The following is a 14,240-nucleotide window of genomic DNA, read 5'->3' on the forward strand; positions in this document are numbered from 1 at the left end:
CCCTGAGTTTGCTATAACATTAGCGTAGCAAAATGTGCATGAAGGTGTCCTGCACAGGTGCTAGAAATAGCTTGGCACCAGTGGGGCACTAATGAAATACAACATCCAGTTCTATGATGCCACTAAATGGCAGTATTTTTTGCTATCAATATAGCTTATTAAAAACAGAGCAGGAGGGTGTCCTGCACAGGTGCTAGAAATAGCTTGGCACCAGTGGGACAATAATGAAATACAACATCCAGTTCTATGATGCCACTAAATGGCAGTATTTTTTGCTATCATTATAGCTTATTAAAAACAGAGCAGGAGGGTGTCCTGCACAGGTGCTAGAAATAGCTTGGCACCAGTGGGGCACTAATGGAATACAACATCCAGTTCTATGATGCCACTAAATGGCAGTATTTTTTGCTATCATTATAGCTTATTAAAAACAGAGCAGGAGGGTGTCATGCAGAGGTGCTGCACATAGATTTGCACCAGTGGGGCACTAATGGAGTACAACAGCCACTTCTTGTATGCCACTAAGTTTACTCAATTTTTGGTATTATAATGTCTTAGTAAGTAACAATGAGTTGGAGTGTGCAATGCAGGCAGAGGTGCTGCAAATATCTGTGCACTACTGGGACTATACAGAAGTCCAATAGCCACATTTAGGATGCCACTAGGTTCACTCAGTGTTTGCTAGTATAATGGCTTAGTTATAATGAGTTGGAGTGTGCAATGCAGGCAGACGTGCTGCAAATATCTTTGCACTAGTGGGACAATAAAAAAGTCCAACAGGCACGTTTAGGATGCCACTAGGTACACTGAGTGTTTGCTAGTATAATGACTTAGTTATAATGAGTTGGAGTGTGCAATGCAAGCAGACGTTCTGCAAATATCTGTGCACTACTGGGACTATACAGAAGTCCAATAGCCACGTTTAGGATGCCACTAGGTTCACTCAGTGTTTGCTAGTATAATGGCTTAGTTATAATGAGTTGGAGTGTGCAATGCAGGCAGAGGTGCTGCAAATGTCTTTGCACTAGTGGGACTATACAGAAGTCCAATAGCCACGTTTAGGATGCCACTAAGTTCACTCAGTGTTTGCTAGTATAATGGCTTAGTTATAATGAGTTGGAGTGTGCAATGCAGGCAGACGTGCTGCAAATATCTGTGCACTACTGGGACTATACAGAAGTCCAATAGCCACGTTTAGGATGCCACTAAATTCACTGAGTGTTTGCTAGTATAATGGCTTAGTTATAATGAGTTGGAGTGTGCAATGCAGGCAGACGTGCTGCAAATATCTTTGCACTACTGGGACTATACAGAAGTCCAATAGCCACGTTTAGGATGCCACTAGGTTCACTCTGTATTTGCTAGTATAATGGCTTAGTTATAATGAGTTTGAGTGTGCAATGCAGGCAGACGTGCTGCAAATATCTGTGCACTACTGGGACTATACAGAAGTCCAATAGCCACGTTTAGGATGCCACTAAATTCACTGAGTGTTTGCTAGTATAATGGCTTAGTTATAATGAGTTTGAGTGTGCAATGCAGGCAGACGTGCTGCAAATATCTTTGCACTAGTGTGACTAGACAAAAGTCCAATAGCCACGTTTAGGATGCCACTAGGTTCACTCAGTGTTTGCTAGTGTAATGGCTTAGTTATAATGAGTTTGAGTGTGCAATGCAGGCAGACGTGCTGCAAATATCTGTGCACTACTGGGACTATACAGAAGTCCAATAGCCACATTTAGGATGCCACTAGGTTCACTCAGTGTTTGCTAGTATAATGGCTTAGTTATAATGAGTTTGAGTGTGCAATGCAGGCAGACGTGCTGCAAATATCTTTGCACTAGTGGGACAATAAAAAAGTCCAACAGGCACGTTTAGGATGCCACTAGGTTCACTCAGTGTTTGCTAGTATAATGGCTTAGTTATAATGAGTTGGAGTGTGCAATGCAGGCAGACGTGCTGCAAATATCTGTGCACTACTGGGACTATACAGAAGTCCAATAGCCACGTTTAGGATGCCACTAAATTCACTGAGTGTTTGCTAGTATAATGGCTTAGTTATAATGAGTTGGAGTGTGCAATGCAGGCAGACGTGCTGCAAATATCTTTGCACTACTGGGACTATACAGAAGTCCAATAGCCACGTTTAGGATGCCACTAGGTTCACTCAGTGTTTGCTAGTGTAATGGCTTAGTTATAATGAGTTTGAGTGTGCAATGCAGGCAGACGTGCTGCAAATATCTGTGCACTACTGGGACTATACAGAAGTCCAATAGCCACATTTAGGATGCCACTAGGTTCACTCAGTGTTTGCTAGTATAATGGCTTAGTTATAATGAGTTTGAGTGTGCAATGCAGGCAGACGTGCTGCAAATATCTTTGCACTAGTGGGACAATAAAAAAGTCCAACAGGCACGTTTAGGATGCCACTAGGTTCACTCAGTGTTTGCTAGTATAATGGCTTAGTTATAATGAGTTGGAGTGTGCAATGCAGGCAGACGTTCTGCAAATATCTGTGCACTACTGGGACTATACAGAAGTCCAATAGCCACGTTTAGGATGCCACTAAGTTCACTCAGTGTTTGCTAGTATAATGGCTTAGTAACAATGAGTTTGAGTGTGCAAAGGGCAGGAGGTTACAGTGGCAGGGTTGTGGGTCTCTGGGTAGAGGAAAGGAAGCCTGCCTTTCTATCCCTCCTAATGGGGAAATGCAGCGAGGAAATCCCTGACCTTAGCTACACAGACGCTGTCATCTTCTGTAGCTGTTAAACTCTGTTTTCAGGTCCTTTCACCTATGGCTCTGACCCTGCCGGTATGAGCCCTTAAAAGGACTGATAGAAAGTGCTATCCCTAAGCTGTCCAGCGCTGTGTATGGAGCGTAATACAGCTGTATCGGCGATAGGAGCTGCGCCAGTGATGTCTGACACCAAGGACGCAAAAGGCAGATAATGGCGTGCTGGAGGAAAATGTCCGGTTTTATAATGCAGTGACATGTGACATGGACATCCTGTCACAGATGCCGTTGCTTTTCTGGCTAAAAGTCCACTTAGCTGTGTGTGTGTCTGGGATTGGCTGACATGCTGGCCCTCCCCACTACACGCGCGCGCTTAGGGAAGGAGGACAAGGAAAAAAAAAGAAAAAATGGCGATCGCCATTATACATACAGCAGTGATCTGAATGCGCTGTTCCCGCACACTATACACTGAAATGTCATAATAGTGTGAGTCACAGAGTGACTTACACTATTACAGCGGAAAGCCAGCTAGGAATTAGCTGTTTTTTTTGCTGCTAGAACCGTTCTCGAACGTATCTAGAACTATCGAGCTTTTGCAAAAAAGCTTGAGTTCTAGTTCGATCTAGAACAGCCCCCAAAATCACTCGAGCCACGAACTAGAGAACCACGAACCACGAACCGCGCTCAACTCTAGTCATTATAATGAAATTTTTTTTGTAATATACGTAACACTAAAAATTCCTGTTCATTCTCACTAAAATCTATCTAACAGCTTTATTTTTTCTCTCTACTATTTCCTTTTTGATGAAGCCTTGTTTGAGAAACCCAGTGCATGCTGGAATACTCAAATGAGTCATCATCACGGAGCAGAGAATGCAGTCAGGGCTGCAGCCTCTACCTACTCCCTGAAATAAAGCGTCATCAGTAACGTTTGCTTCAGTGGCTTGGGTCATCCCTGCGCACTGTGCATGTCGGATGTCAATTCCGATGGATACTCCGTAGAAATTTGTTTCTGTGCACTGTTCTCAGTATATAGTGACAGTGCGCTCCCTTATCAGCTCTGATCAGAAATGACGTGACAGCAACAGGACACAATGTCAGTGCACATTGTGAATAAAGAAGCAGCTAGCGGTGCTTACCAGCAACTGGAACATATCAAGCAGTTTTATGTTTCCTTAATCTGGCCACAAGTGTTTAAAGTAAAGCACATACAGTAGGTTATATATTACAGCTGTATCTAAAGTGGCACAATTTAGTATCTAACGATAATTTCTACAGCTAAAAGACTAATGGCAGCTGTATATTACAATTAGAGATGGGCGGACCCGTGGCAGGTCCGGTTTGGTGGTTCAGTTGAACTTTAGGTAAAGTTTTGTTTGAGACCTGGATTGAACTGAACCCCAATGGAAGTCACTGATTAGGCAGTTCAGGTCTCCGCCCACATGCAGTCAGCCATAAACAGAACATTTCCTTGTATGGGTGGGTGGGGTCTTTCCATTTTTTTAGTGTACACTACATCTGATCATGCTGTTGTTACCCCCAGTGTGAGCCGTTGAAACACTGCAAGAGGTTCGCGCTGGGCTGAGCATCAAGTGTACCCGAGCACAGGGATGCTAGCATGAGGGGTTTGCATATGTAAAGCACCCGAACTCCGAACCTGAACCATGTTTTTTTATAAAATTTGTATTTGGTACGAACACTGAACACTGCTCTTTGGTGCGCTCATCCCATATTACAATCCTATATTTTTCCCATGTCTTTGAATTTCTCTTCTCTGGCCTGCTGATTATTTACCTTTTTGGCTTCTCTCCTATAGAAGCATAAGTAGATTTCATTGGTCCCCAAAGCAAACTTTTGAATGGGGCCCTCATTGTCATTGGCCCTCCAATTCTCATCTTGTGATTTTATACCCCTCGAGCTCACACTCATCAGCTCATCATTCTATGGCAAATGCTCCCACCCACTCTGTCACCCACACATCCACATAAACGTATTGTATAAATACACTGACACAGTGGTCCCCAACCTGTGGTTTTAACTTTTGCCTATTATAAAAAATATTTTCTTGCTCTTAAAAACATACATTTCATTAAAAGTCTTGCTTTGACCTTTATGATAAGTAGTGATGAGCAAGCAATAAAATGCTCAAGTGTCCATTACTTCAGTCATGCAGGTCGGACGCTTGGTTGGGCTTGACTCAAGTAATGAGTATAATGGAAGTCAATGGGAAACTCAATCATTTTTCCTCCACACCCATCCAGGAGGTCAAGGGTGGCAGGAAAATCACTGAAATGGATGGAATTTCAACTCAAATGGAATGGGAACACCATGTGGAAGATGCCTGGATGCATCCCTGACTCTGGGTCACTGCTGGAAACCATGTTGTCAGAGCATTATGCCACTTTCACAAAATGATAATAAAGCATATGAAACCAAAGATAAAATGGATTTTACAGGAAAACATGTCAGGAAGCATTCTTTCCTGTATAATTACTTGTATATTAGGCAAATTAAAAAAAAAGAGACGGAAAACTCATGCCTCTTCCAGACATTAAGCTATGTTCACCCGTAGCTTTTTTGCACTTTCTAATTGCTTTCAATCTTGAAATAAAAGCTGCAATAAAGTTGAAACAATTGACATGCTGCTTCTTTCAAAAATGCAGTAGTTTTCCATTTCAGTCATCAGGAAAATAAAATCAATCTTGTACATTAGATTTATGAAATCTCCTAGCATTTGCTGGTACTGCAAAATTCAGCTTTTAATTTGCATTAAAAATAATGAACAAATGCTGGTGCAAAAATGAAACCTGTATATATAGCCTTAATAGCCTGGTCATCAATCACCGTATTTTCCCGCTATCTATGACTACAGTAGATGACATAGCAGAGAAGGAAATAAAACTACCCCTACCGGTAGGCACCAGTAAATGTAATTTTTCACATTTTAGTACCTTATACGGACATGTGATATGTGTTACATGGTCAGATAAATCCTGTTTAAGTTATAAACCAGGGACTCTGAACCTCACAACGCCTATGGGGACAATGCAAGAACTTCCAAAAATATGTTAGATAGTGGCACTCCTAGACTCATAAAGCCTATGAACTAAGTGTAAAGTCTGCCAAAAATTACAAGGATGCACTCCACTACACCCTAGAAGACACATAGTGTAAGCCATCAGAAAACCTTTTTTTACCATTACTAAAAAGTGGGACTCCTAGACTGGCATAGCGTATGTACTATGTGGAAGGGCCAAAGAAGTTAAAAAGATGCACTCCATTACACTCTGGAAGACATACAAAAGATGACTTAGGGAAAAAACAAACATTTTTTTGCCCATTTTAAAGAAATGGTACTTTTAGACTGGGCGCCTGATGACCCTCTAAAAATTTGGAACAAGGACAACATGATGAACCTCTAAATATTGAACTAGGAACACATGATTACTGTGGCAAAGTTGGCAGAATCAAGCCTCTCAAAAGATCCAAATGGTGAGGAGAGGAAGTCATGAGCTAAATTGAAGATGACAACTGTTGTGTTCTTGGAAATGGTGCCAAGCATGGGATCTAAAAATGGTGGATGATGGCACATCTATAAAAGAAGACGCTGCCCATCGTGGGTGGCAACAGAGCAAAAGGACACAAAGATCTTTTCGGCCTTTGAGAGGTTACGCCTACCAGAGGGAGTGCCATGTCAGAAAATGCCAACCCACATTGCACAGTGTCTGCCCCCGTAGAGCAAAGTGAAGAGAAAATGTCCACCAATTGCAACTTGGTGTGTAAATAATATTGGTGGACCCTTTAAACCCCTTTCTAACTCTCATTCAGACCATAATTTGGTTATAAAATTTGTTCTCATGTTTCAGAAGCAGTAAAAGAAAAACCTGTAAAAAAGGAGAAAGCTGAGAAAAAAGCTCCAGCCAAAGGTAAGATCCATTTCTGTTGTTCATTATTGAATTAACTGCTTATTAACGGCTTTTGATTATCAAACTATCACTGATATTTATCTATCTATAGAAAATTACTAGTTTTGCTAAATCTACCAACAAAGGCTATGACCAGATGTTAAAAATGTGTTACAAGTTTTTGTGCATATCTCAAATGTATATACAGTATTCTCATTTAGTGTGGTGTCCGGTGCGCAACTGACAGCATGCTAATCCAATAATAACATTACACCAGTAATGTTTCGCAGCATGCACGATTCTTTTCCAAACTACAGGACCAGACTACTGCATGTCAAGAGCAAGAAGCTTCTGCACTCATCTGCTATGGACATCAGCACAGATGCAATTTCCATGTGTGGATGGCACAAGATTTAGTACGCCTTTGTGAATCTGGCCAAAATGCATGTTTTTGTTTTTTGTTTTACTTTTTAATAACATACTTTAATTACGTCAGGTGAACTTGTCAGCTTTCTCCATTGTACATTTTCTACATTTGTAGCTGAACCTGAGCCTCCAATATGGTTCAATGGAATTCTGCATGTCATACAAACCGTTTTATGGTTTACTCATGCATAGTCAATATGCTGTGGATTTGGACTTACAGGTAGAAAATCAGCTGCACATTACGGTAACAATAATGTGACTGAGATGTTGCCATTTCTTATCCATATGTTGCAGAGACAATCTACTGCAGAAATTTTCTTGCCATACAGATGTTAAATACTCAGCAATCTGTAGTCAGATCTTCACAGTGGATTTTATTGTTTGTAATGCATTTTGTGAATTCAGGGCAATTCCCCATAAAATCAGTAAAAAGTATAGAGTATGCAGATTTGAACACATTTTCGAAGTATCATCATAATCCCTTGACAACCTATAGTATATATTTTCACCATAGGACATTAAGAGATATAAATAGCAGACCCAAGAGCTGAGCCTGATTCATACGAGGCAGATGCTGACTATGTTACACAGCCAGCATCTGCCTGTAACTGCAGCAATGAGAGTGCACTGCAGTTTAATCACTTAAATGAAGCTGTCAATCACTGAGAGTGACATTTAAATGGCTGTTACTCTACAAGATGGAGTAAGAGAGGGACATAGATTCACTGTTTCTAGAACCAGAATTACCCTGAGAGGGGCATGACTTAGTGCCTGTCCAGTATGTACCAGAGGCTCTGATGGTAAAAGTAAATGGAATGGATAAGTGAGGCAAACTGAAAAGGGATTAAAGGAAGGGGAAACTCCACGTAAACCTCCACGCAGCAATGTCTGGCTACAACTCCAAAAATGACTTCTTAGTCCACAGCTCACAAGTCGACTCTAAAGGCTAGTTTTAGCTAAGCTGTCATTAGAAAGTCCCTGAGCTGAAAGAAGAGTATTTATAGCAGAAGTGAGTGGTAAAATCAGAACAGCTGAGTTCAGGCTTTTCATCCTCAGTTGGGAGATCAAACAAACTGTTGCAATGCAACTTCCAGCAATAGACCAATTAGAATTTGCGCAGCTAGCAGATTTAACCCATGCAAGTGTGCATGTAGTCATGCACTGCAATCTTCTGACACCTGAAATAGAGGGGATCACTCTCCATCATGGTATGGCCTCTTTGCTATTGTATGCATGCACTAGTTCTCTTTGGCAACCCACAATGCGATTGTAGAAAGCTGATCAATACCATATGTTAGAAATAAAAACAAAAAAAAATCAGAATGCCAGAATTGCCATTTTTCATTTGGAAAACATTTCTTAAAGAATAAAATAAGAAGCCATGAAATGGTATCTATAATTTTTTTTGGATCAATATATATACAAAAAAGCTAACAATTCCTTCATCCTTGCTTAATAAAGAGAAAAATAAAAAAGTTATTTATCTCAGAAAATCGCATCTCAAACACAATTTTTGTTTACAGAGTTGCAATTTTATTTAACCACTAAGAAATAAAAAAAAGCTTCTTTGGTATCATTGTAATTGTACTAACTTGGAAAATCAAATTGGCAGATCATGTTTGCCACACAACAAATGCCGTAACACAAAAAAACAAAGACGGAATTCTATTTTTTTCACCATATGACTTAATCTGGAATATTGTTTCCTATTTTTCAGTGTATTATATGCTCAAACAAATGGTATCGTTAAAAATTACTATCCCTTGTGCCTAACGCAAGCCTTTTCCTGGCTACGTGAATGGAAGATGAAGAAATGTCGTGGTTTTTGCAACAAATGGGGAAAAAACTAAAGAGCAAAAATTAAAAATGTCTTGGTCCTTAAAGTGTTCAATTTATTGACTGTAAATGATTATTTATAATTGAAAATAAATGTGAACATTCTGACTAATACTAAACTTACATTTTCTGTTTTGCATATATGCAGTTAGGCCCTGATTCGTCAAGACTGGTAATATTCACATCGGCCTTGATAAAGGTGTGGTGGAGTCACATATGCCTGATTTTTTTAAAGACGCACAGCTATTATGAATCAGGCACATCTGACTAGTGGCGTGTGCATTTCCATAAATCTTACTCTAGCGCCTGGAGTAAGGTTGCTGGTCTAAGGCCAGTGTCACAATTGCGAGTGCCTCGCGTGTATCTCGCGCGAGTCTCGTGTTACATCACCCAGGACGGACTCACAGTCACCTTACAGGTGCAGGTCGGTTGCATAAAGATGCATGAAACCGACCCGCTCCTGTGAGGAGAGTGTCAGTCCGTGTTGGGTGATGCAACACGAGACTCACACGACATATACACGAGGCACTTGCAAATGTGACACCGGCCTAAGGAACGTCATAGCTCATCAGGAATTAGAAGAGCTAGGGGTCTCAACACCATTGCACTTCCCAGATCTGCCTATTTTGGCGAAAGTGGGCAAACCTGGCTTGAAAATACCAAACATCACAAAATTGTGATCTGTTTGCACCAGTTTTTTTTAATAAAAATGTTGATGAATTGAGATAAACATGTTTGCTATTGCTATTCTACCATATTTTACCTATACCAATGTGCATAATGTTTACTTTGTTTCAGAATCTGCAAAGAAGGAGCCTAAAGAAAAGGATAAAGCTGAGAGAAAAGTCCCTGTGAAAGGTTGGTAGATAAGAAGCAAAAGTTAGGAGGCTCAAATGAGAAAGATAGTTATTACCATGTGACTATAAAAGTTTAATTGGATTAGCAACATCTGGATTCCAGAAAAGTAGACCAATATGGCATCCATAAAATATAGCAAATTAAAAAAAAATTGTATCCACATTTACATTTTAAGCTCTAAGTTTCAGGGCTCAAATTTAGAAAAAATAGAGATTGTTTGAACATTGCAAACTTTATTTAGTATCAAAAAGTTGCATAATAGATCAGCTGTTTGCCAATCAATGAATTAAACTCAGTGGAGATAAGTTGATATGGCTCAAAGTTGTTACAACCAGATGCATATTTACTTTGTAGGCAATAATAGCAGATCTCAGCTTGGGCTAATAGAAGGGCATCCTCCTTGATGTATATATTCTCATATAGCACACAAATATTAGACAACCATTTAAAAAGTTAATATGCAGATATTTAGCAAATTTTTACCTTTACGTTTAGATTATTTTTATCTTCTATCTTCTATGGCATGTTGACGAACTCTGTCAAAATGTTCAGCCATCCAAACAAATTAGGGTAAACCATTGGATTACCCAATGCAGAGATCATACTGAAACAGAAAAGGCACCTTCATCATATGTCAATATAAGGAGTTAGACAGTGGGAAAGTGACTACATCAGCTCCCTTGCATTGTGATCAAGAGTGCCAATGGGTTGTTATAAGTGATGAGCGAGTAATAAAATGCTTGAGTGCTTGGTATTCGAATCAAGCAGGTTCGACGCTCTAATGGGCTCGACTCAAGTACAGAGCATAGCAACAATGTGGTAGAAAAAAGAAATGGCCGCACATCCAAAATTCATAATTTGATCCAATGCCGCTAAGCAAAAAATTAAACACCTGAACATGAGGTTCTTGGTTTAACAATCGGATCAGACTGTATGAAGCCCACTGCTATGTCACGCCAAACCTCTGAGTGGCTCCCTACTCTGACGCCTTTAGGCCCTGTGCGCACTGGAAAACGGAATTTTCTTAAGAAAATTCCGCAGGGTCTGAAAGATTACCGCACCCGCGGTAAAAAACCTCGGCAAACCACACCTGATAACCACATGCGGTTTGCCGTGGTTTGGTGCGGTTTCACCGTGGTATTGCTGCGGTATTTTTACCGCGGATTTGCCACGGGTTGGTACATGTGTTTTAATGCATTCAATGCAATAAAGCACATCGAAGAAAAAAAAAAAAGTAATTTCCTTCTATGATAGATAGTAGATAGATAGATAAATAGATAAATAGACAGAGAGAAGAATAGATTGATAGATAGATAGATAGAGGGATAGGTAGATAGAGGACAGATCAATCAACAATCGACACACTGCATTTCTCCCGAGCGGTAGTGTGTTCACATTACCGGCAGTGAGAAATGACTTGTAATTACCTCTCTGTAGTCTCGTTGCGAGGCTGCATTCAGTATGTGTAAGTCACGGCTGGATGAAAGCGACGTGGGACTTCCGTGAATTACACCGGAGCTGTGTGTTTGGGGGAGGTTAATAAAATGGTGAAAGAGGGGACATTTTTGTGTTTTATTTAAAATAAAGGATTTTTCGGTGTGTGTTTGTTCACTTTACTTACAGGTTAATCATGCCAGTTGTCTCATAGACGCTGCATGATTAAAGCCTTGACTTAGTGGCAGCGATGCACTGCCATTAACTCCTTATTACTCTGATTGCCACTGCATCACGGCAACTGGAAGAGCCGGGGACACTCCGGAACTGACGCATAATGGATGCGACAGTCCCGGGGCAGCTGCGGGCTGATATTCTCGGCTGTGGGAGGGGGGCATTAACCCTGTCCCTTGCCCTCCCCAGCCTGAGAATATCGGGCCGCCGCTGTGTGTTTACCTCGGCTGGACGGTAAAAATACAGCAGAGCCAACGTGGTTTTTTTTCTATATGTCCATTTGATTTCTATGTGTATTTTATATGTCTGTGTCTGTGTATGAGTGTGATATGTGTGTTTACTATATGTCTGTGTCTTTGATATGTGTGTGTTAACACTCACCTCCGCTTCCTCTTCCTGTCATAATGACATCACTTCCCTGTAAACCGCAGGAAGTGATGAACATTATGTCCCAAAAATGCGAAATACAGCAGGGAATAACGCAGGAAAACGCAATGAACCAGACAGAATTTGCTGCCTGGGTTATTCCCTGCGGGATTTCACGATTACATTGCAGTCAATGGAGTGAAATGCCGCAGCGACGTGCGGAAAAGAAGTGTCATGCAATTGTTTTTGCTGCGGGAATCCCGCAGCAAAACAAGCAGCTGTCAAAATCCAAATAGTGCGCACAGGATTTTTTTTTCCCATAGGTTTTGCTGGTGAATCACTGCAGAGATGTTATGAACATAACATGCAGCGAAACATGCAGCAAATCCGCAGGAAATCCACGGGAAAAAATGGTAAGTGCGCACAGGGCCTAATGGTGTGGAACCATGTGCCCACCATCCCTACAGCGACAATACATCAGCAGGGCAGGTGACCTGGTGCCTCACAGCACCCATGCCGCAAGGCTGAGTCCCCATCACACCACCCTACAGATACAAAATCACTCTAGTAATGGCCTCCACACAGCACAAACACCCTGTGAAGGGAGCAGATTAACTCACCTTACAATAGTACCTGTACTACTGTAAGGTGAGTTAACTCACCTCAAGTACAGAGCATAATGGAAGTAAATGGGAAATACAAGCATTTTTTCTGGAAGGCCCTAACAGAAGGGACAGGAGAGAGAAAGAGAGCGAGAGAGTGAGAAAGAGATATGCTTCATGGGGAATCGAGCACGTCAAACACCCGTACAATACTTGATCGAGTACCAAGTGTCTTGAGTACCCTAATGCTCTATAAAGTATTGAGCAGTGCCTACTCACTCATCAATAGTTGCTATGGCTACCGGTGGCCTGAAGGCCTGACAAAAGCTTCAAGGTCCGCCATGCACCAGAGCATTTAAGGGCAGAGCCTAATAGGCTAATTGTCAGTCAAGCATTGACAGTATATTGCTAAGGGAGTGCTGTGTGTTACTAACACAATAATTAGATTACATTTTAAAAACCCCTTTGGCGACTAATAAAGATTATGTATTCAAAAATGATTCTAATAAATACTACAGTTTGTTATGCAAAATTAAGTTCTCGTACAGTTCAGCAAACTACAAATTAAAAAGGCTTGGCTTTCAGAACATGATGCAAATACAAAATATAAATATTCATTAAAAAGTGATTTTTTTTGGTGGATAAGGAGCAAAATCTAATAAATTTATATGATGTTTGCCATAAGAAAAAATATTTAAAAAAAATACAAGAATTGCTGGATTTTCTTACCATGCCAAAAAATGAATTACAAATTAATCAAAACAATGTATGTAGACAAAAATAGTCAAGCGAAAACTTCAGCTTGCCTTACAAAATATAAGCCCTCCTACAGTGAGTTAGCATGGTGGCCCAGTCATTTGTGCTGTGGCTTTATATCACTGGGGTCCTTGGTTCTTGCAAAATATAAGCCATCATACAGTGAGTTAGCATGGTGGTCCAGTCATTTGTTGCTGTTACTTTGTATCACTGGGGTCCTGGGTTCTTACCAAAATATAAGCCATCATACAGTGCGTTAGCATGGTGGCCCAGTCAATTGTGCTGTTGCTTTGTATCACTGGGGTCCTGGGTTCTTACCAAAATATAAGCCATCCTACAGTGGGTTAGCATGGTGGCCAAGTCATTTGTGCTGTTCCTTTGTATCACTGGGGTCTTGGGTTCAAGTTTTACCAAGTACAACATCTGCAAGGAGGTTGTTTGTGTGTTTTCAATGGGTTTCCTAAATTTTACGTCAAATTCCAAAGACATGTTAATATAAAATTTAGATGCTTGGGAGAGTGATGGTGTCAATAAACTGTGGGAAAAAATTACTAAATTATTACAAAACGGTCTATGATATAATCCTAAATATATAGATCTTGAAATGTGTTGAATCTCCTCCACAAAAAATAATTTTGTAAAAACTAATTTTTCATTGTGGGACAATAGTAATATATGAATAAATTGTATCATTAGGTATTTATATTATTGGGTTGACTTGCAGAATAAAATTAACATGAAAATTAAGTGGAATATTGAATAGTGTTATAAAAAAACAAAAATAAATTCCAGAATTGCAGTTTTTGCTGTACATTTCAACAAAAAAAGTATAATAAAAAGTAATCAAAAAGTCATATATACCAGAAAATAATATAACAGAAAACCACATTATTTTGCAAAAAATAAGCCCTTTTACAGCTCATTTGACAGAAGATTCAACAACTTATGGGTCTTAAAATATTAAAATATTAAAAACAAATGATTTTTTCAAACTGTGAATTTATTGTATAAAAGTAGCAAAACATAAAAAGTTACATTAATTAGGTTTCAATATAATTGTGCTGATCCACAAAATAGTTAGCACCTTTT

General features: G+C 40.0%; 1 protein-coding gene across 50 annotated transcripts in view; it reads left to right on the plus strand.

Moving 5' to 3' along the window:
* TRDN (triadin) overlaps nucleotides 1-14,240 on the plus strand; it is a 1,152,170-nt gene that overhangs the window by 259,229 nt on the left and 878,701 nt on the right. For all 50 annotated transcript variants that reach the window (XM_075339946.1, XM_075339974.1, XM_075339964.1 and 47 more), the window contains 2 exons: nucleotides 6,601-6,660; nucleotides 9,700-9,759. In XM_075339946.1, the coding sequence (XP_075196061.1) occupies nucleotides 6,601-6,660; nucleotides 9,700-9,759 (120 nt within the window). The remainder of the gene's footprint in view (nucleotides 1-6,600; nucleotides 6,661-9,699; nucleotides 9,760-14,240) is intronic.

Source organism: Anomaloglossus baeobatrachus, chromosome 3, assembly GCF_048569485.1.
Source record: "Anomaloglossus baeobatrachus isolate aAnoBae1 chromosome 3, aAnoBae1.hap1, whole genome shotgun sequence".
Taxonomy (NCBI): domain Eukaryota; kingdom Metazoa; phylum Chordata; class Amphibia; order Anura; family Aromobatidae; genus Anomaloglossus; species Anomaloglossus baeobatrachus.